Source organism: Bombina bombina, chromosome 4 (genome assembly GCF_027579735.1).
Source record: "Bombina bombina isolate aBomBom1 chromosome 4, aBomBom1.pri, whole genome shotgun sequence".
Lineage (NCBI taxonomy): Eukaryota > Metazoa > Chordata > Amphibia > Anura > Bombinatoridae > Bombina > Bombina bombina.
In genome coordinates, this window is record NC_069502.1 from 493629394 (window position 1) to 493651338 (window position 21945).

The 21945-nt window shown below is 37.1% G+C and overlaps 1 protein-coding gene across 1 annotated transcript in view; it reads right to left on the reverse strand.

Annotated features, from left to right (window-relative positions):
• The window catches only part of LOC128656477 (collagen alpha-1(XXI) chain-like), a 788552-nt gene that overhangs the window by 14174 nt on the left and 752433 nt on the right, over positions 1-21945 (reverse strand). Inside the window, exons 23-28 of the mRNA XM_053710398.1 lie at positions 17295-17330; positions 14533-14577; positions 13588-13620; positions 6993-7139; positions 6862-6916; positions 2937-3137 (exon numbers count right to left, since the gene is read on the reverse strand). Of these exons, the coding sequence (XP_053566373.1) occupies positions 2937-3137; positions 6862-6916; positions 6993-7139; positions 13588-13620; positions 14533-14577; positions 17295-17330 (517 nt within the window). The remainder of the gene's footprint in view (positions 1-2936; positions 3138-6861; positions 6917-6992; positions 7140-13587; positions 13621-14532; positions 14578-17294; positions 17331-21945) is intronic.

Sequence of the window (21945 nt, forward strand, 5' to 3'; positions counted from 1 at the left end):
GTATTTCATCCTCCATAGTGCTGCCATTACGAGTTTCTGAAAAGTCTCCTTCTGCATGCGATATGGTTGCGTTAAGCTCCATACCGCACAAAATCCAAGGGCTGCTTTGACATGCTCATGCACGCTTTCCCCTATAGACATCAATGGGGGGAGAGTGTTAGAAAAAAACTAACATCTGCCATAGCGGAATGAAAAATTTCTGTAACGCAACCCCATTAATGTCTACGAGGAAAAAAAAGTTATGTTTAAACCTAACACCCTTACATAAACCACAAGTCTATACATCACTAATCCCCCGACATTGCCAATACCTAAATAAAGTTATTGACCCCTAATCTCCCGCCCCAACATAACCGACACTACAAAAATCTATTAACCCCTAATCCTCCACTGCCCGACATCACCGACACCTAAATAAAGTTATTAACCCCTAATATGCCGCTCCCAACATTGCTGACACTAATAAAATCTATTAACCCCTAATCCTCCACTGCCCGACATCACCGACACCTAAATAAAGTTATTAACCCCTAATATGCCGCTCCCAACATTGCTGACACTAATAAAAGCTATTAACCCCTAATCCGCCGCTCCCCAACATCGCCGCCACTATAATAAAGTTATTAACCCCTAAACCTCTAGCCTCCCACATCTCCGTCACTAAATAAACCTATTAACCCCTAAACCGCCGCCCCCCCACACCACAAAACACAAAATGAAACTATCAACCCCTAAACCTGCATACCTTGCATTCCTGTTGGCTGATTTGATTCTTCAAATTCAAATCAGCCAATAGGATGAGAGCTACTGAAATCCTATTGGCTGGTTTGAACAGGTCTCATCCTATTGACTTTTTTGAACAACCAATAGGATTTCAGAAGCGCTCATCCTATTGGCTGATTTGAATTTGAAGAATCAAATCAGCCAATAGGAATGCAAGGTACGCAATTTTGAAACAGCTACCTTGCATTCAACTTCAGTGTACAGCGGCAACCGTATAAAAAGGATGCTCTGCGCAGGATATCTTCAGCTTCCAGGATGGCTCCGCTCCACATGGCCGGGATGAAGATAGAAAATGCCCCCGGGATGGATAAAGACCTCGCCACCTGGATGAAGACCTCACCGCCGGGATGGAGATGGATGTCCAGACTTCAGGACACCGTGAGGTAGATCTTTTGGCGTTAGTGTTAGTTTTTTGGGTTGTTTTTTTTTTTTAGATTAGGGCTTTGGGCTTTAGAAAAGAGCTAAAAGCCCTTTTAAGGCAATGCAAAAGAGCTAAATGCCCTTTTAAGGGCAATGTCCATACAAATGCCCCTTATGGGGCAACGGGTAGCTTAGGTTTTTTTTAGAGTTAGGTTATTTATTTTGGGGGGTTGGTTGGGTGGTGGGTTTTACTGTTGGGGGAATTTGTATTTTTTAGTAAAAGAGCTGATTTCTTTAAGGGCAATTCCCTACAAAAGGCCCTTTTAAGGGCTATTGGTAGTTTATTGTAGGCTAGGGGGGGATTTATTTTGTTGTTTTTGTATTTTTATAGGACTATTAGATTAGGTGTAATTGTTTTTATTTTTAATAATTTCGTTTATTTTTTGTATTCTTAGTGTTTTTTATTTTTCGTGATTTTAGGGTTATTTTTGATAAACTTAGATTTTTTAATTTTTTGTAGGATTTGTTTTTTTTAGTTGTAATTTAGATTTTTTTTTTTTTTCTTAGTGTTAGGTTTTTTAAATTTGTAATTTAGATAATTTAATTGGTAGTATTTTTTATTTTATTAGATTAGTTATGTTAGGTTAATTTACAGTTTAATGTTAGGTTTATATTTATTTCACAGGTAAGTTTTATTTATTTAAATAGAGTTATATTGTAATTTTAATTTAGGGTGGTGTTAGGTTTAGGGGTTAATAGTTTAATTTAGTATTTTGTGATGTGGGGGTGATGTGGTGGTTTAGGGGTTAATAGGTTTATTTAGTGTTGGAGATGTGGGAGGCCGGAGGTTTAGGGGTCAATAACTTTATTATAGTGGCGATGATGTCGGGGTGCGGGGGAATAGGGGTTAATATATTTAAATAGTGTTGGTGATGTGGGTGGGCGGCAGATTAGGGGTTAATAACTTTATTGAATAGTCGCAATGTGGGTGGGCAGCAGATTAGGTGTTAATAGGTTTAATATAGTATTTGTGATGTGGGGGGCTGGCAGTTTAGGGGTTAATAGATAGTTTATGGGTGTTAGTGTACTTTGTAACACTTTAGTTATGAGTTTTGTGAAATATTTTTGTGACGCAAAACTCATAACTACTGCTCTCAGATGGCGATATGGATCGTGTCGGTATAGGCTGTAACGCAAGCATTTTAGCCTCACTGCACAACCTGTAATACCAGCACTATGGAAATCCCACGCAAAACCATCATTTTTTTGAGTGCGGTATTGACGTTGCGTTACAGGCTAAAATGCTTGCCGTATAGCTATACCGACATGACTCCCAATAGCGCCGTTACTGCTTTTACACTGAAATTATCATTTTTTCAGCAATAAAAGCTGCAATGCAAAACTCGTAATCTAAGTGATATCAAATACCATGGAAGGAGCCTACATTTAGAAAGAATGTCCATTCTATGGTGGTCTTTGGGAGTCTTGCTTTAAAAGGTTGTAGAAGGTGGTGGTGGGCTCTCAACATGGGGGGAACTTAGCATGGGTGTTCATAGGTACTTGATCTTAATAAGGGGTCCTTAGGCAGTATGTGGATGCATTTATAATTAATATCCATGTTTTACAGCAGCAATTTTAGTGTCATGGCACATCAGCATTTACTGGAGAATTAGTTAACATCAGGTAACCGCAGGCTATTTAAATTACAGATTAGTTCACAAACGTCACTGTGGTGAGAAAACTAAATGGTGGTGAAACTTTTACTTTTACTATATTTATTACGTAATACAGACCTTTTGTTCCAGGCAGACCAGGCTGACCTGGATGACCTAGAAGTCCAGGAAAACCATTTCTTCCCGGTAGTCCAGATTGACCTCTTGAACCTTCAGGACCCATTGGACCAGGAGGCCCTGGGGGACCAGGAGACCCCTCTTGATTCTTACAATGATCACAATTATTTAATCTTCCAGTACGAAGAAGAGCTGGTAACTGGGCTGACATAAAAAAGTGAAGATTAGCGTGAAAATATGTCATCTGTCATCTGCATTTTCTACATATCTAATAAGTACATTGTGTAGGTTAGTATTGTGAAAATGATGTCACAGTGTCAAGACAATAGCAGTTTGGCTGACATTTTGAATTACATCCAAGAGTGCCAGGTTTATAATTTCTTGAATTTTAAAACCATTAAGCATGTTTTCAGCCTACAAAATGGTAAACAATATTTTTTTTTTGTATTCTATCAAAATAGCTCAGTTTAAAATTTCTCATTGTTTCTTATTCTGTGTTTTGCTCATTAAAATACCAAGTATTCTGCCTTTTATGTGTTTAATTGGCTCCCACTTTTGTAAAAATGCTCAATATATCCATATTCCTTTTTGCTACCTCTTGCCTCTATAGCAAACTACTTTACTCAATTACTCCTTCCCCCTCACCACCTGCTCTGTTCATTAGTCCATCTCTCTTAAACTCACCTTACTTTTGTACTCATGAACTTTACCTATTCCTAAACAGTCTTTCTCCCCCCCCCCCCCCCTCACCTCATCCCAAAAACAGTCTTATTGCTGAAAACCTTCATCTCACCTCATGGCACTCTCCCTCTTGCTCATACAAGCTGCTGGTGACGTCTCCCCTTATCTTGGCCCCCAACAACTTCCTAGCTGTGCACATCTATGTGTACCTTTCCACAGACTCAGAAATCAAATCTCTGGTAACCTCACTTATGGTCTTGTATCAGAAGTCACTACCCCCTTCAATTGTGCACTATGGAACTCTCGCTCTGTTTGCAACAAGCTCACTTCTATCCATGACCTCTTTATCTCCCACTCCCTCAACATTATGACTCTCACACAAACTTGGTTCTTTCTTTCAGACACAGCATCTACTGTTGCATTGTCACATGGGGGTCTCCACTTCAGCCATACTCGGTAACAGACAAGGAGGTAGTGTAGGTATTTTACTTTCCTCTCATTGCACCTTTCAACAAATATAACCCATCTCTTCCCTCACATTTTCTTCATTTGAAACCCACATGATTCACTTATTCTATCCCCTATCTACACGTGTTGCAGTAATATACCCCCCCCCCCCGGCTCCTCAATTCAATTTCTAGATCACTTTGCTGCCTGGCTACCTTATTTCCTTTCCTCAGACACTCCTGCCCTCATTCTTGGTGACTTCAACATCCCTCTTGACAATCCCACTGCCTCCTCTGCAAAATAACTTCTGCAACTCACTTAATCTTTCAGTCTGTCACAATGGACTGATACTCCCACTCACAAAGATGGTCACTCCTTTGATCTGATCTTTAGCTATCGATGCACTATTTCAAACTTCTAAAACTCCCCTTTTCCTCTTTCTGACCATCATCTCCTCACTTGCAACATCCCATCCCTAAGGATTAGAGAGAGGTCAAGGGGTGCCTCATAGTGAATTCTGTTAAAAACCAAATCACACACAAAAGGTAAGAAAACTACTCACAATGGTAGTGGCACTTGTGTGAAAAAAGTGCTACAATTGCATGCTGACACTCGCAGTGGTCAGCTCACTGCTCCAGACCTATCTCCTTCCTTGCTAACCCATGTCACTAACTGTCTTTCACACATCTCTTCCTGGATGTCCTCTCACTACCTTAAGCTAAATCTCTCCAAAACTGAGCTCCTTATTTTCCCCTCTTCTTCTAAAATCTCCACCCCCCATCTCTCTATAACTGTCGACAACTCCATCATTACCCCTACCCTGCATGCCCGATTTCTTGGGGTCACACTTGACTCAGATCTTTCTTTCACTCCTCACATTCAGTCCTTGGCTAAATCCTGCCGCTTCCACCTTAAAAGCATCTCTAAAATGAGACATTTGCTTACACAAGACACAACTAAGATTTTAATCCACTCTCTCATCCTTTCCCACCTTGACTATTGCAACTCCATCCTCTCTGGTCTCCCTAGTTGCCGTCTAGCTCCTTTACAATCCATAATGAATGCCTCTGCCAGGTTCATCTTCCTTAGATGTCGCTTTTTATCTGCTGCGCCTCTGCCAATCCCTTCACTGGCTTCCTCTTGCCTCCAGGATTAAACACAAAATTTTGACTCTGTCATATAAAACCCTCAACTGCACTGCTCCCCTCTATATCTCTGACCTTGTCTTCATATACGCTCCCTCCCATCCCCTTTGCTCTGCTCACGACCTCCTACTCTCCTCCTCTCTTGTTACCTCTTTACATTCCCATTTACAGGACTTCTCCAGACTGGCTCCTATCATGTGGAACCCTCTGCCTCACTCCACAAAATTCTCCCCTAGTTTTGAAAGCTTCAAGCAGTCCCTAAAGACTCTTCTGTTCAGAGATGCATACAACCTACACAAACCTTCCCTAATACCAGTTCCTCTCCTCCATTGCTATCCGCCATGAACCTCCTCAGAATGTAAGCCTAAGAGCCCAACTGCTTGCAGATCACCTTCACAAGAGCTGACTTCAACAGTGCGACTTTAGGCAGGGCCCTCTACCCATTTGATCCTACAAATTTGCTACCTTTTATACCGCCTATGTTTATAGCGCTGTGGAATCTGTTGGCGCTCTACAAATAACTGATAATAATAAAATAATAATAAAGTACCACCACTATAAAATTATATTTATAATACCCTGAATTAGCAAAAACATTTTAAATTGATTATAAATGCCTACTTAGGTACACAGAAACTAGAAATTAAATAAAACCCTGTATCCACTCATATTTTCTTATATCTTATATGAATAAAAATATGTATTAAATGAGGTTTGTGTATGCTTGTCCTTATTAGTCAGTTAGCAATGAGGGTTGTCATATTAGTTCTGCACAAATATGGCATTTTTCACTAGTTTCTATTTAAAAGTATAAATGTTTTACTTAAATGTAAAATATAAAATAAATAATAGTTAAGGTGTTAAAAATCTTCAAACCAAATAAAACAATGGGTTGTTATTTGAAAATAAAAAGGAATTAATTAAAGGACCATTAAATACATTAAAATTGCATAATCAACAAATGCATAATAAAAATATAATACAATAACACTTTAAAGGGATACAATAACACTTTAAATCCCTTTATTATCCATTCCCCAGTTTTGCATAACCTACACAATAATATTACCATACTTTTTACCTCTGCTGTTACCTTATATCTAAGCCTCTGCAGACTGCCCACATATTTCAGTTCTTTTAACAGACTTGCATTTTAGTCAATCAATGCTGACTCATAAATAATTTCATGAGATTGAGCAGCATGCTATCGATATGACACACAAACAAGCACTGTGTAGATGTGAAAAATTGTCAAATTCACTGAGATTAGAGACGGCCTTCAAGGGCTTAAAAATTAACATATGAGCCTACCAAGATTTAGCTTTCAACAAAGGATACCAAGAGAAAAAAGCAAATTTGATGATAAAAGTAGACTGGAAAGTTGTTTAAAATAGCATGACCTATTTGAATCATGAAAGTTTAAATTTTGACTAGACTGTCCCTTTAAATTAAAATGGACAGTAATTTTTTTTTCTGACTGATTAATATATTTCCTTAAATTTCCCTGCAGCCTGTATTATGTGACAGTCTTCAGAAAATAATGTATTAAACTCACATGCTCCTTTCAGACTACTATATATTTACCATATTTCCCAGAAATACTGATATTTAGCAAATGTCAAATGAACTTTGACCTGCCTTTACTAAATTCTTACCTTTTAAAACATCCATGCAGACTTGTCTTATAAATTCTTCAGACTGTTCTCTACCCTGTAGTAGAATATTAAGAAATATATTTAAATAACAATTTAGTCTTGTACAGAAAGACTTCCAGTTGTATACGTACAGGCCGTCCTTCTGGTCCAGGCTGCCCAGGTGGTCCTTTTTCACCAACAACACCCCGCGGACCAGGAGCACCAATTAAACCAGGGCTGCCAGGTTCTCCTCGTTGTCCATTAAAACCTTGAAGACCTGTATCCCCAGTCTCTCCTTTCTGAAATTAAAGATTCATTTTAATATAATTTATTTTATTATTTGATTTTTATAATTTGATTTTTTAAGCTAGCATTTTTCTCAAATTTAAATGCTGCTAAATATAATTTTCATAAAATACAAATATTTATTTTAAATATTTAATGTCTATATTAATTTAATAACAATCATTATAGTGTATTTTTCCTATAACATATGTACTATATTGATATTTCTACATTAAATATATCATTAATTTTTTTTTTATCAATTAAATAATTAATGTATGTTTCAATATTTCTCATCTGAAAATGTTAATCATTCATCATGTGTGGTTACAACATCGACCAAAGAAATAGAATTATTTTTATTATTTATTAAATGGAATTACATCCACAATGTTTTTATGAACAAAGGAAGTATGGATTTGAAATGTTTCTTTTTTATATTTATTTAGTTTATTAATATCTGATTCTTTCATTTATATCCAAGCCCACACATAGATTATTTTTATTTTTATACATAGAGACTCAGAGATTCCATTCTCATTAAAATATATTTCTTTAATTATGAATACAATAAAATAAACCCACAAACGATTCTGCCAGTTACAAAACCTAGACTGCAAATGTTGTTTTAATTTTGAATTTTAATGTGTCAAAAAGAGACCATTTTCATGAGCAATATCCACATTAGAAACTGGCATCAATATTGTATTTTTGCCATAATAACTATATCTTTTTTCAGGATATTGTAACCACACTTAACATCGCTCATATTGAAAGTTATGTGTTGTGCATAACTTACATATATATATATATACATATAAACATACATAAACACATACAAATATACACATACAGCCCTTCCAAGTCACAAAGTGATTTTTTTAATAGAAATACCTTTCTTCTTCACTTAGAAGGAAAATTTATTTTTAAATCTATCTATCTATCTATCTATCTATCTATCTATCTTAGCACACCTTTGGTTATAGCACAGTTGGCCTATGCTTTTGTAGTACGCCCCATAGAAGTCTATGGGTAAATGTAGTTAGCAAGCCTGAGTTTTTGAGTTTGCACACAACCATTTTACTTTCAATTTGTAATACGCATGCAAAAAAAGTAGTGCTATTGATTTAACTTGCATAGTGTTAGTGCTTAATAGTGCTAATATTTTTGAGCTCCACTTGAAACCTAGGGGCATATTTATCAAGCTCCGTATGGAGCTTGAGGCCCCTTGTTTCAGGCGAGCCTCAGGCTTGCCAGAAACAGTAGTTATGAAGCAGCGGCCTAGCTCCATAACTTGTCCGCCTGCTCTAAGGTGGCGGACAGAAATCTACCCGATCGAATACGATCGGGTTGATTGACACACCCTGCTAGCGGCTGATTGGCCGCAAATCTACAGGGGGCAGCATTGCACCAGCAGTTCACAAGAACTGCTGGTGCAATGATAAATGCCGACAGCGTATGTTGTCGGCATTTATCAATGTGCAACGGACATTATCCGCTATATCGGATCATGTCCACTCGCACCACACACCATAGTAAATAGGTCCCATTGGCTTATGTCGCTTATTTACTAATGTGTAATTATTAAATAGTTTGTTTGTACTGCCATGCAATGATAAATGCAGACAGTGTATGCTGTCGGCATTTATCGATGTGCAACGGACATTATCCGCTATATCGGATCATGTCCGCTCGCATCATAGTAAATAGGTCCCATTGGCTTATGTCGCTTATTTACTAATGTGTAATTATTAAATAGTTTGTTTGTACTGCCCTGTATTCAATACCAATGCATTGTGCTTGCGAGTATATTTAAAGTAATGGACTGCACAAATTTTCAAATAATCTTAGGTTTCAAAAATCGAGGGATCCATTCTATTCTTGCAAATATTTTCTACAAAAACTCAGCAGTAGTCTCCCTCTCATTTGCAAAGCCATGGGCAAAGCAAATTTGTGGGGTCCCTCAGCCCAACTTCTTTATTCCTCTCACTCTATAAGGCCCACCTCTGTCCCAACATTTACTGTGTTCTAAATAAAGAATAACACTATATATTATATCAAACACAAATTTTGCTTATATGTATCCCATGAATAAGGTCATCCGTTAAAACACAAATATTCTACCAATATAAAAAATGTCAGAGTCTGAGCTGAGTAAAGAGTGCTAGAACAAATATATCCCATAAGTAAATATTTTTCTATTTTATTCTTAGCATGTCAACTGCAGTACAGTACAGTACTGTAAACTATATATTACTGTTATAAAGCGACATTCCGAAGATCAAAAAACATATTTTATGCTTAGCTGATAAATTAATTTCTTTCGTTGTGGTGAGAGCCCACAATCTATTTCTCCTATGAATTACTCTTCCCTGCCACTGGGAGGAGGCAAAGATTCCCAAATCCCAAAAACTCTATAAAACCTCTCCTACCTCGCTAGTACCTCAGTCTAACGTTAAGCCAAGCAAAAGAGGTGTGAAAAGAAATAAGAGCAACTAAATAGGTGCAGGGAAAAAAGATGTGCGCAAGAAAAAAAAAACAAAAGAAAAAAATAAAAGGGTGAGGTCTCATGGACTCTAACCACCAAGAAATAAATACATTTATCAGGTGAGCATAAATGATGCTTTCTTTCATACAGGCGATGAGAGTCCACAATCCATTACTCCTGGGACCTAATACCCAAGTAGTGGCGTCCACAAGTAATGAAAACTAAATCCACAACTCCAAAAGAACCCAAAAAAGGGCAAAACCAATAGGCACTCTACTACAAGAGGAAACCAAATAGGAGTATATCAACAAACCAACAGAAGGAGACAAAGGACAAGTCCCTGCAACATCCATGAAAAGGTTTGTAACTAAATCCCAATAGGTGAAATATATGCCACCACCTATACGTCAGATACATCCCTCCAACAATCACTGTACTCTGAGGAGAAATGGGCCTAAACTCCGTCTGAGAACCCCTCTCACTGAAAAATCAAATGCACATCTTCATTCTTCAACCTCCTCCAGCAAAGACAAAGACAAGAGTAAGGTACCAGGGAAATTGGAGGGGTTTTATAGAGTTCTTGGAGTTTGGGAATCTTTGCCTCCTCTTAGTGGCAGGGAAGAGTAATTTCCAGGAGTAATGGATCATGGACACTCATCACCTGTATGAAAGAAATGTTAATTTCTTACAGTTAGTTGGTCAGGTAGAGTTTAGCTTATATGTAATTTCAAATATTTTGCATTTTAAGGCCAGTATTTTGCTTGCAAACCCTTGATATGGGAAACATAATTTTATGACACAATAATATCATTAGTTTTTCAACAAGCAGTTCTGTGTGACGGTATGTTACCATCATGGTTACTGACTGATAATACTGACTTGATACTTGACTTCTTTATACACCTGGCAGCATGTATAAATAAGGACATTATTTATTATTTATGAGTCCATTATCTTCTCCTTGCCAATTATTTATTTTCCTTTGCACCAATTTATTGATTTCTTTTAACACCTTTTCTGTTATTTAGTTCTATGTTGTACATTCCACATCCTGTGAGAACTGAAACTGAATGCTCTAGATTTCAAAGGTCATGTTGCATAGTGTGGGTTTGCTGAATCCCTCACATAATACTTTTATGGCATGCACGGTTAACTTCATATTGAGTATTGCTTGAGTGTGCTAAGATGAGGGTGAACTAAGCCAGTGGTGGACAAGTAGATGATTTCTGTTGTGCTATACTATTAATAGTAATGGTTTACTTCAGATTTTTAAAAGTGAATTTTTTAGCAGTATTTTGGATTGTGCTCTAGCGCAACACAACACACCACTTGTAACCATGTTATGAATGCTATAGTTGAGCTCCCTGTGCTTTTCAATCTAAGTATAGTTGTGCTAAAAAAATGTTTGGCAGCATTAAAATGCTTTGGTTAAAATATTTAACCATCCACTTTTAATACCAGTTTGTGCAATAATTCTTGCACAAAGTCGCACAAAGGATAATGCAAACTGTGTTATTAATGGCTCTCCACTAGCACTATATTTTTTGTAAAACAAGTATATTTTATATAGACCTTTTGCAATGTAGTGTTTCATTGCATATCTGTATTTAAATACATATAAAGAAAAATCAATCCAGCGAATGTAAAGCAGGTATTAATTGGGGCCTTAGAATATGGCTTAACACAATGTATACAAAAGATAATCCTATAGTTTATAAAATTAATGGAAGATATGTAAATCTGTAACAAAATTTCTAAGACCTGAGTATAACAAGTCAAAATAAAGAGCAGCCTATAGTTTATTCAGTGCAAACATCAAATGAAAGCAGGACAAAGAGAAATTGCTATATACAGCATGCAGGAAAGATACCCGGGGTAAATGGAGGAGAATAAACAGAATCCAGGCAAAGATCCACACCAGAAAACAGTATCCAGAGTCCATGCAATGAGGTCCATTTATCAAGCTCCGTATGCTCTTCAGACTCACCAGAAACAGCAGTTATGAAACAGCGGTCTAAAGACCGCTGCTCCATAACACTCTCCGCCTGCTCTGAGCAGTCAGACAGGAATCACCACAATTCAACCCAATTGAGTACGATCGGGTTGATTGACACCTCCCTGCTGGCGGCCCATTGGCCGTGAATCTGCAGGGGGCGGCCTGCACCAGCAGCTCTTGTGAGCTGCTGATGCAATGCTGAATACGGAGAGCATAATGCTCTCCGCATTCAGCGAGGTCTTGCGGACCTTATCCGTACTGTCGGATCAGGTCCGCAATACCTTTGATAATTCGGCCTCAATGCATAGAAAGGTTAGCACGAAGAGAACTAACATTCCAGTTCAGAGTCAAAACCAGAGATACAATACAAGGGGCCCCCGGCAAGCAGACTAGCAGGTGTCTTCACAGTGACAAAATCTTTGGACAAACAAAGGAAAATTGTCAGCACAGCCAACAAAATGTTCTACTCCAGGGTTGCTCTTACTAGTGACATTGGGTAGATTTATTAACTGTTGGGCGGACATGATTCGCTGTAGCATACGCTTTCGGCATTTAACATTGCACAAGCATTTCTAGTGAAATGCCTGTGGAATGCCACCCCCTGCACATTCGCGTCCAATCGGCCACTAGCAGGGAGTGTTAATCATCCCAATCGTATCCAATCGAGATGATTACTGTCCACCACCTCAGAGGTGGCAGATGAGTTAAGGAGCAGTGGTCTTACAACTTGGATATCTATTGCTACATCGAGATCTAACAATTTTGCACACTTGTTGTTCTTTGAATAGACAAATGAATCATGCCAATAATAGGCTAGATTACAAGTTGAGCACAAAATATTGCTTCAGCAAAAACGATATTTACGCTCAACTTAGTAATACCAGCACAGGCAAAATGTATTTACATATATTAACACATAAATATGTTTGTATATAAGCATATATATATATATTTATAACGAACATACAGGGGCCCATTTATCAAGCTCCGAACGGAGCTTGTGGGCCTGTGTTTCTGGCGAGTCTTCAGACTTGCCAGAAACACCAGTTAAGAAGCAGCGGTCTAAAGACCGCTGCTCCATAACCCTGCACGCCTGCTCTGATGAGGTGGACAGAAATCGCCGGAAATCAACCCGATCGAGTACGATCGGGTTGATTGACACCTCCCTGCTGTCGGCCGCGAGTCAGCAGGGGACGGAGTTGCACCAGCAGCTCATGTGAGCTGCTGGTGCAACGTTAAATTTGGAGAGCATATGCTGTCGGCATTTATCAATGTGCAACGGACATTATCCACTATATCGGATCATGTCCACTCGCACCATAGTAAATAGGTCCCATTGGCTTATATCGCTTATTTACTAATGTGTAATTATTAAATAGTTTGTTTGTACTGCCATGCAATGATAAATGCTGACAGCGTATGCTGTCGGCATTTATCGATGTGCAACTCCACATTCAGCGAGGTCTTGCAGACCTGATCCGGATCAGGTCCGCAAGACCTTTGATAAATAGGCCCCACAGTCCCCATAGACCGCAATGTAAAGACACTTAACGTGCCGTTTTGTTTCTAACACCCCACACCCGCTCCAATTAACACATAAAAACTACTCAGTGCAGTTTTTTTTTGTTTTTTTTTTTAATTGAAAAAGCTTATATTTTTATTTTCATAAAGCCACTACACACTTTTTTTTTTTTTTTTTGGGGGGGGGGGGGGGGATTTTCGGCGCTAATTGCTACTCTGAGCTTGTAATAGCTGGTTATTAATTGCTTGCGATAAATTAGAGCTCCACTTAATAATAATCTGGCGCTACATGTGTCAATAATGGTGAGAAATGATGTCAGTCCTAACAGGAGGGCTGCATATTTTTTTTAACTAGTTCCACTCATAATGCAGTCATGAATTTCAGGTATTGTGTTACTGGGAAAAAATGCTGCCTATAACATTTTGTAGCTTATATGTGAATGCTGATAGTAAATACCTCTCCTTTAAATCCAGTGATTCCAGGCTCTCCCTTTAAAACACAAATATGGTGAGAAAAAGATTACCGTATGATTATATTTTTCCCCCTCACATTTTAATAGTAAATAAAAATGTTATCTGTCTATTAAGCAATGACCAAAAGTGCTGAAACAGATTAAATGTGCTTAATAATAATAATAATAATAATAATATATAATTGCATGTGATAATGTCAAGTGACAAAATAACTGATAAAATTAGTTGCATAGCTAATCTCATGGCATATTACATACCGTCCCAGATATTACAGATATTGTCTCAGGTATGCACCCTGTCACTCCCACAGCTTCTCCTGTCAGGGCAAATACCCAACTCCAACCATAATACACCCAGCCCAACCTAAGTCACCCTCACTTCACCTTTCCCAGAAAGCCTCTTGAAATATTGGGAGGTATGTATATTATCACCATAGGTGTGTTAACATAACATTCTGAAATCACTAAAAAATATTTGCACTTGCTAGTGACCCTTGACTAAGAATATAATTGTTTGAAAAATCTGCAAAGTATAATATGAAAAGGTTGATGTTAAAAAAGAAAACAGTAAATTGTGTCATATGTTTCTCATATATTTCTCCATGTTGCAAGCATAAGTTATAACACAAGCACTCATTAGACTTGATACAGGTGAAATAAAAGTGTTTTATTCCATATAAACAAGTGACATTCCGGGGTGTTCACCACTTCATCAGACCAACCTGATGAAGTGGTGAACACCCTGAAATGTCACTTGTTTATATGGAATGAAACACTTTTTATTTCACCTGTATCAAGTCCAGTGAGTGCTTGTGTTATAACTTGGATATTTGAGCTTTCTATAGCACCCTGGCAGAATTTAAAATTATTGTTCGTGAGAGTGCACTTATTTCATTTATATATATATATATATATATATATATACATACCTTCTGACCTTGGGTTCCTGTAGAACCTTGATTCCCTTTTTGGCCCTATGATAAATTAAAAACATATAAGTGGCTAATTAATTATCAGTCTATCTTTTTAATCAGATATGCATGAAATGAATGTATACATCTGTGGAAATAACTGCTACAAAAATCTGTTAGAACTGGAACCTTTATAATACATACTAATGTATACGGTAACATACTCCTCAAGAATTACAAGACCAATATAAAGTTCAGATATTTTTAGATTCCTATTACCAATTAAAAAAATTTGACTTTTTACATCATCTGCCACTAGTGGAGTGGTTAAGAACATAAGGCCCTTAGTCAAGGGGGCCAAATTATCAAGCTCCGAATCGAGCTTGATGCCCCTGTTTCCTCGCGAGCCTTCAGGCTCGCCGGAAACAGCGGTTATGAAGCAGCGGTCTTAAGACTGCTGCTCCATAACTTGTTGACTGCCTCTGAGGCTGCGGTTTTCAATCTGCCCGACCCTATACTATCTGGCTGATTGAAACCCCTTGCTAGCTGCCGATAGGCCGCAAATATGCAGGGGGAGGCATTGGACAAGCAGTTCTGGTGAACTTCTTGTGTAATGGTAAATGCTGACAGCGTATGCTGTCGGCATTCAGCGATGTCTGTGTGACATGATACACTACAGCGTATCATGTCGGACAGACATTGATAAATCAGCCCCAAGGTATGTATGTATGCCATGGGGTAGATAATGGTTTATGGAACAAGCAAAATTTGAGTTAATGCTGGTATGACTACTCATGCGTAGTGGCATTTTACTTTCATTTTCTTGCCTATTATATGTTGGGACAGAAAAAAAAAGTTTTAACAACATCAAAACTGCTATTTGTCAGGATTAATTTTTAATGTAAAGGATAAATTAAATGTTATAAAAATTTGCTAGATTACAAGTTTTCAACAATGCTTACTGCTTAGCACAGGGATGGTCCATTGGATGCCCAAGAGCTATACGTGTCCTTCTGTACTAGTTTTTGTGGACCCCAGAAAAATGCAGAACTTACATGTGCCATATTTTTGTGGCCTCAGGTAATAGCATAAGGAAGAAAATATGTGCTTTGGAGTGATCACAACTCAAATGAGCCCTCTTAAGGTACAAACATCATATTGAGGATACCCTGCAACCTTACCTAAATCTGTCCTTTTATTACGAGACATCTTTAGTAAATATATTATGAGTTAGATTACAAGTAGCACGCTATTGTTAGCACGGGTCACAATAAGCAATATTACACCCACACTATCAAGCATGCATATTTCAAGTTGAAACCTGCACCTGAAGACCTAGCGTAAAATGTAAGGGTACATTTAAACATACACAGGGGTAGAAAAATAGCACTTTAGTTTACTAGTCAGGGATAAAAATGTACTAGCCCAGAGGGAAAATGTTACTAAATCACTCAATATTAAAGACCGGAAAAAAGTCAAATATAAACTAGATCGCTGCAATTCTTTACTCGTCTGGGACTAGTGGACTAGTGGAAATTTCCGGTCTTGAGATATATATATATATATATATATATATATATATATATATATATATATAAGCAGTATCAGTTATAGTGCACTCACTGTTCCTTAAGATATCTGCCGGGGTGCTGCATGGAAGATATGTAGTGTTACGATCAACCCCAAAATAAGGAAGAAACAGACGCTTCACTCTCCGGTCTTTTGTATTAATTTTGAATCCTCACGAAAGTGTATCACAGCATTCCCAAACGTTTCAACACCAATTGGTGTCTTTTTCAATGGGTGTTTGCCAAAATTCTTTGTCCCAAGAAAAGCTCTTTTCTTGGGACAAAGAATTTTGGCAAACACCCATTGAAAAAGACACCAATTGGTGTTGAAACGTTTGGGAATGCTGTGATACACTTTCGTGAGGATTCAAAATTAATTGTAATTGTAACATTGTATGTTAAAGGGACACTATACCCAAACATTTTCTTTCATGATTAAGGTAGAGAATATAATTTTAAACAACATTCCAATTTACTTCTATTACCTCATTTGCTTTATTCTTTAGATATCCTTTAATGAAGAAATAGCAATGCACACAGTGAACCAATCACAGGAGGCATCTATGTGCAACTACCAATCAGCAGCTACTAAGCATATCTAGATATACTTTTCAGCAAAGAATATCAAAAGAATGATGCAAAATAGATAATAGAAGAAAATTAGAAAGTTGTTTATAATTGTATGCTCATTCTAACTCACGAAAGAAAAACATTTGGGTTTCATGTCCCTTTAAGGTATTTAAATATAGCACAGTGTATAGGAAGTGTTTTGAATTACTCTGCCAAGATTTGAACATTTAAAAAAAATTGTAAGGTAAACAAAAATGGGACATTGAATTTTTTTTTTCATCAATTAAATAAAAGTTATGTTTTATTATAAACTTTTGATAAAATCCAGTGAGTGCTCTTTTTTTGCATGAGACTTGTTTTTTTCTGTAGCACTCTGGTGGTTGGAGATATATATCCAATAAGCCTGGTAAACACAGTGCTCAAATATTTGTACTTAATATAATAATAAAGTTTGTGAAGTATCCCTAGCTGGGGATTTAAGAATTCTTTATTTATTGATATGAACACATGAGGAAATTTAGTTACTTTGAAAAACAAGTTACAAGGTCCATTGTTTGTTTGAAATACATATACTGTATATCATACATTTTGGTCTTAAATACTGCATGGTAAGAGAGATTTTATAAAATACAGGCTGCATACCTGACTGCCTCGTTCCCCCGCATTTCCTTTATCACCCTGAAAAACATAAATGATGATAAGCAACTTATAATAAGCTGATGAAAAGGCTGAAGTAAGAAAAGAACTACTGCTATGCTAGGAAAAAAAATAAAAAATAAACGGCTAGATTACGAGTTTTGCGGTAAGGGTTGCTAGGTACTAACTTGCAAGTTATTGTCACCGCTCACTTACCTACAGTGCTAGTATTACAAGTTTACAAAAACCCGCCGTTAGCAGGCAAGAAGTGAGCGTAGAGCAAAATTGAGCTCCATACCGCACTCCAATACCAGCGCTGCAGTAAACTGGTTTTACGTGCTCGTGCACGATTTCCCCATAGACATCAATGAAGAGAGCCGGCTGAAAAAAGTCTAGCACCTGCATTAATTAGCCAATAGGATTGAGCTCGCATTCTATTGGCTGTTCCAATCAGCCAATAGAATGCAAGCTCAATCCTATTGGCTGATTGCATCAGCCAATAGGATTTTTTCACCTTTAATTCCGATTGGCTGATAGAATTCTATCAGCCAATCGGAATTCAAGGGACGCCATCTTCGATGACATCATTTAAAGGAGAATTCATTGTTCAAGAAGACTTCGATTGAAGAGGATGCTCCACGCCAGATGTCTTGAAGATGGACCCGCTCTGCGCCGGATGGATGACGATGGAAGATGCCATCTGCATGAAGACTTCTGCCTGGTTGGATGAAGACTTCTGCCGCTTCATTGAGGACTTCTGCCAGGTTCGTTGAGGATGGATGTCGGGTCTTCAAAATCTGTAAGTGGATCTTCGGGGGTTAGCATTAGGCTTTTTTAAGGGTTTATTGGGTGGGTTTTATTTTTAGATTAGGGTTTTGGGTGGAAAAAGAGCTAAACGCCCTTTAAAGGGCAATGCCCATCCAAATGCCCTTTTCAGGGCAATGGGGAGCTTAGGTTTTTTGGTTAGGATTTTATTTGGGGGGTTGGTTGTGTGGGTGGTGGGTTTTACTGTTGGGGGGTTGTTTGTATTTTTTTTACAGGTAAAAGAGCTGATTTCTTAGGGGCAATGCCCTGCTAAAGGCCCTTTTAAGGGCTATTGGTAGTTTAGGCTAGGGGATTTTTTATTTTGGGGGGGCTTTTTTATTTTGATAGGACTATTAGATTAGGTGTAATTAGTTTAAATATCTGATACATTCTTTTTTTATTTTGTGTAATTTAGTGTTTTGTTTTTTTTGTAATTTAGTTAATTGTATTTAATTTATGTAATTTATTTAATTGTAGTGTAAGGTTAGGTATAAGTCTAAGACAGGTTAGGTTTTATTTTACAGTTATTTTTTTATTTATTTTAGCTAGGTAGCTACTAAATAGTTAATAACTATTTACTAACTAGTCTACCTAGTTAAAATAAATACAAACTTGCCTGTGAAATAAAAATAAAACCTAAGCTAGATACAATGTAACGATTAGTTATATTGTAGTTAGCTTAAGGGTTTATATTACAGGTAAGTATTTAGTTTTAAATATGAATTATTTAGTTATTAATAGTAGGTTTTATTTAGATTTATTTTAATTACATTAAAGTTAGTGGGTGTTAGGGTTAGGGTTAGGGTTAGACTTAGGGTTAGGTTTAGGGGTTAATAAATTTAGTATAATGGCGGCGACGTTGGGGGCGGCAGATTAGGTGTTAATAAATGTAGGTAGGTGGCGGCAATGTTAGGGGCGGCAGATTAGGGGTTAATAATATTTAACTAGTGTTCGCGATGCGGGAGTACGACGGTTTAGGGGTTAATATGTTTATTATAGTGGAGGCGATGTCCGGAGCGGCAGATTAGGGGTTAATAATTTTATTTTAGTGTTTGTGATGTGGGAGGGCCTCAGTTTAGGGTTTAATAGGTAGTTTATGGGTGTAAGTGTACTTTTTAGCACTTTAGTTATGAGTTTTATGTTACAGCTTTGTAGCGTAACACTCATAACTACTGACTTTCAGTTTACATTATGGACCTTGAAGTTCCGCTCACTTTTTGGCCTCCCAGGCAGACTCGTAATACCGGTGCAAAGGAAGTCCCACTGAAAAAAGGACTTTTTGAAAGCTGCAGTAGTTACGTTAAAGTGTGCTGTACAGATATACCTGCAAAACTCGTAATACCAGCGGTAGTGAAAAAGAGCCTTAACACTGCTTTTTCACTCAAACCGCAAAACTCGTAATCTAGCCGAAAGTTATTTGTGAGATGAAAATAATGGAGAAAGTGACACACAAAGCTACCAAAGCTAGTGTTTAATGAGCAAACAGTGCCTAGGTATGGGTGGAATAAAATTATATTGTGATTACACCACCCGATATAAATACTGCTTATCACATTAATGAGTATTATATTATATATAAATATTTTTATATATATATATATATATATATATACACATACACAGTATATATTTATATATATATATATATATATATATATATATATACTCTCTCTCTCTCTCTCTCTATATATATATATATATATATATATATATATATATATATATATATATATATATATTCCGCAGGTAGTGGCAGGTGCACTCTCACTAACACTTTAATTCCAAATGCCAGGGTGCTAGTATATGGTGTAGAATATGGAAATCAGGAGACAGCACTCACTGGTCTTGACAATACTGGATTTATTCACTGAATAAATCCAGTATTGTCAAGACCAGTGAGTACTGTCTCCTGATTTCCATATATATATGTTCCCATATGGATTAATTAATATAAGTTATATAAAGCAGAATTTTCTATATATTCATATCCAGCAAAAGAAAACTCAGCATCTTCAAGTGAGAAATTTCAATTTATTTTTCACATGAGACAAGCCAAGCTTAGTTTTCTTTTGCTACATTGGAAACAATAGGGTAGATTTATTAAATAGCGAGTAGACATGATTCACATCGCTAAATGCAGAAAGCATACGCTTTCTGCATTTATCACTGCACAAGAATTTCTGGTGAAATGTTTCTGTAATGCCACACCCTGCTCACTGGCGGCCAATCTACCACTAGCAGGGGCTGTCAATCATCCCGATCGTATCAGATGATACAGGATGATTTCAAACCGCCATATTAAAGGTGGTGGACAGATTAAAGAGCAGTGGTGTTACAACTGCTGCTTCTTAACTTCTGTTTTAAGCAAGCCTGAAACAATGGGCCTCCGAAGCAGCATTCACTGCTTCGTAAATGGAGCTCAATGTATCTAGAGGTTTTCTGTGGGGATAAAAAAGTCTTTTGACTTGTCTAGAATTGTCTATGGGCTACATAATGAGTTATTCTCTCTTCATTTTGGAGGAATTGAATCTCACTTTTCGCCTCCCTATAATTAAAAAAAATTGTTTATGTATATATTTATTTCCGAGAGACTTGGACTAAATAAACCTAGGGCAAAAAGTTCAAGCTTAGTCTATGTGTAGGTATTTATTGTCATAACTGATAACTTATTTCAGCAACACCGCTAAATCCAAAAAGCTTCTAATTGCACATTGGGTCTTAAATAATAGTTCATGTTATATCATTAATAAAGTGACATTAATTCCCCAGGGTTTCTAAGTACTTTTACAAACAGCATCAGGCTTAACCATAAAGATGCTGATAAACAATAGTTCTTATTTTTACCCATCTTAATAGCACTAAACGTATCAACAGCAGAAGAATGAGAGCTGAAGCAGATCCTAGCAAAGCTAGAATGTGTGTGAACAGGAATTTAGTTTACAGCCAACATATCAGCTTAGGGGTTCTTGCTATTATTCAACATAACAAATATTTTGTTTGCAATATATGTATCTATCATTGAAAAGATACTTTAGACCCTAGGGGCTCCATTTATTAAGGATGCTGCTTCGGAGGATGCTGCTTCCATTTCCTGAAAGCAGTTGTAAGACCGCTGCTCCTTAACCTGTCTGCAACCTTATAGGTGGCTGATTGAAATCATCCCGATCCAATATAATTTTTTAATATATAAAACTTGCCATGCAGTTAATTCAATAAAAAAATGTTAAGATCTTACACTATAAAATTGTTATGATGATGTTCAATTTTACTTAAAGGGACATAATATTCATATGCTAAATCACTTGAAACTGATGCAGTATAACTATAAAAAGCTGACAGGAAAATATCACCTGAGCATCTCTATGTAAAAAAGGAAGATATTTTACCTCACAATTTCCTCAGCTCAGCAGAGTTAGTTCTGTGTAAAAAGTTATACTCAGCTGCTCCCAGCTGCAGGTAAAAATAAAAAAATAAATGAAGAAATAAACAGCAGCCAATCAGCATCAGCAGTGCTGAGGTCATGAACTCTTACTGTGATCTCATGAGATTTGACTTAACTCTCATGAGATTTCATTGTAAGCTTCCTTTACCTGATTGGTGAAATAATATGAGAGTTCACGAAGCTCATCCCTTCAGATGTCCCGGGACAGACACACTAAAATGCTGCTTAGAAATCCTTTACAATGGGAGGTGGCTACTGAGGAACTTTTGAGGTAAAATATCTTTCTTTTTTACATAGAGATGTTCAGGTGATATTTTCTAGTCAGCTTTTTACAGCTATGCTGCATCACTTTCAAGTGTTTAAACATTTGGGTATTATGGCCCTTTAAATCAGAAAACATTCATATATAGG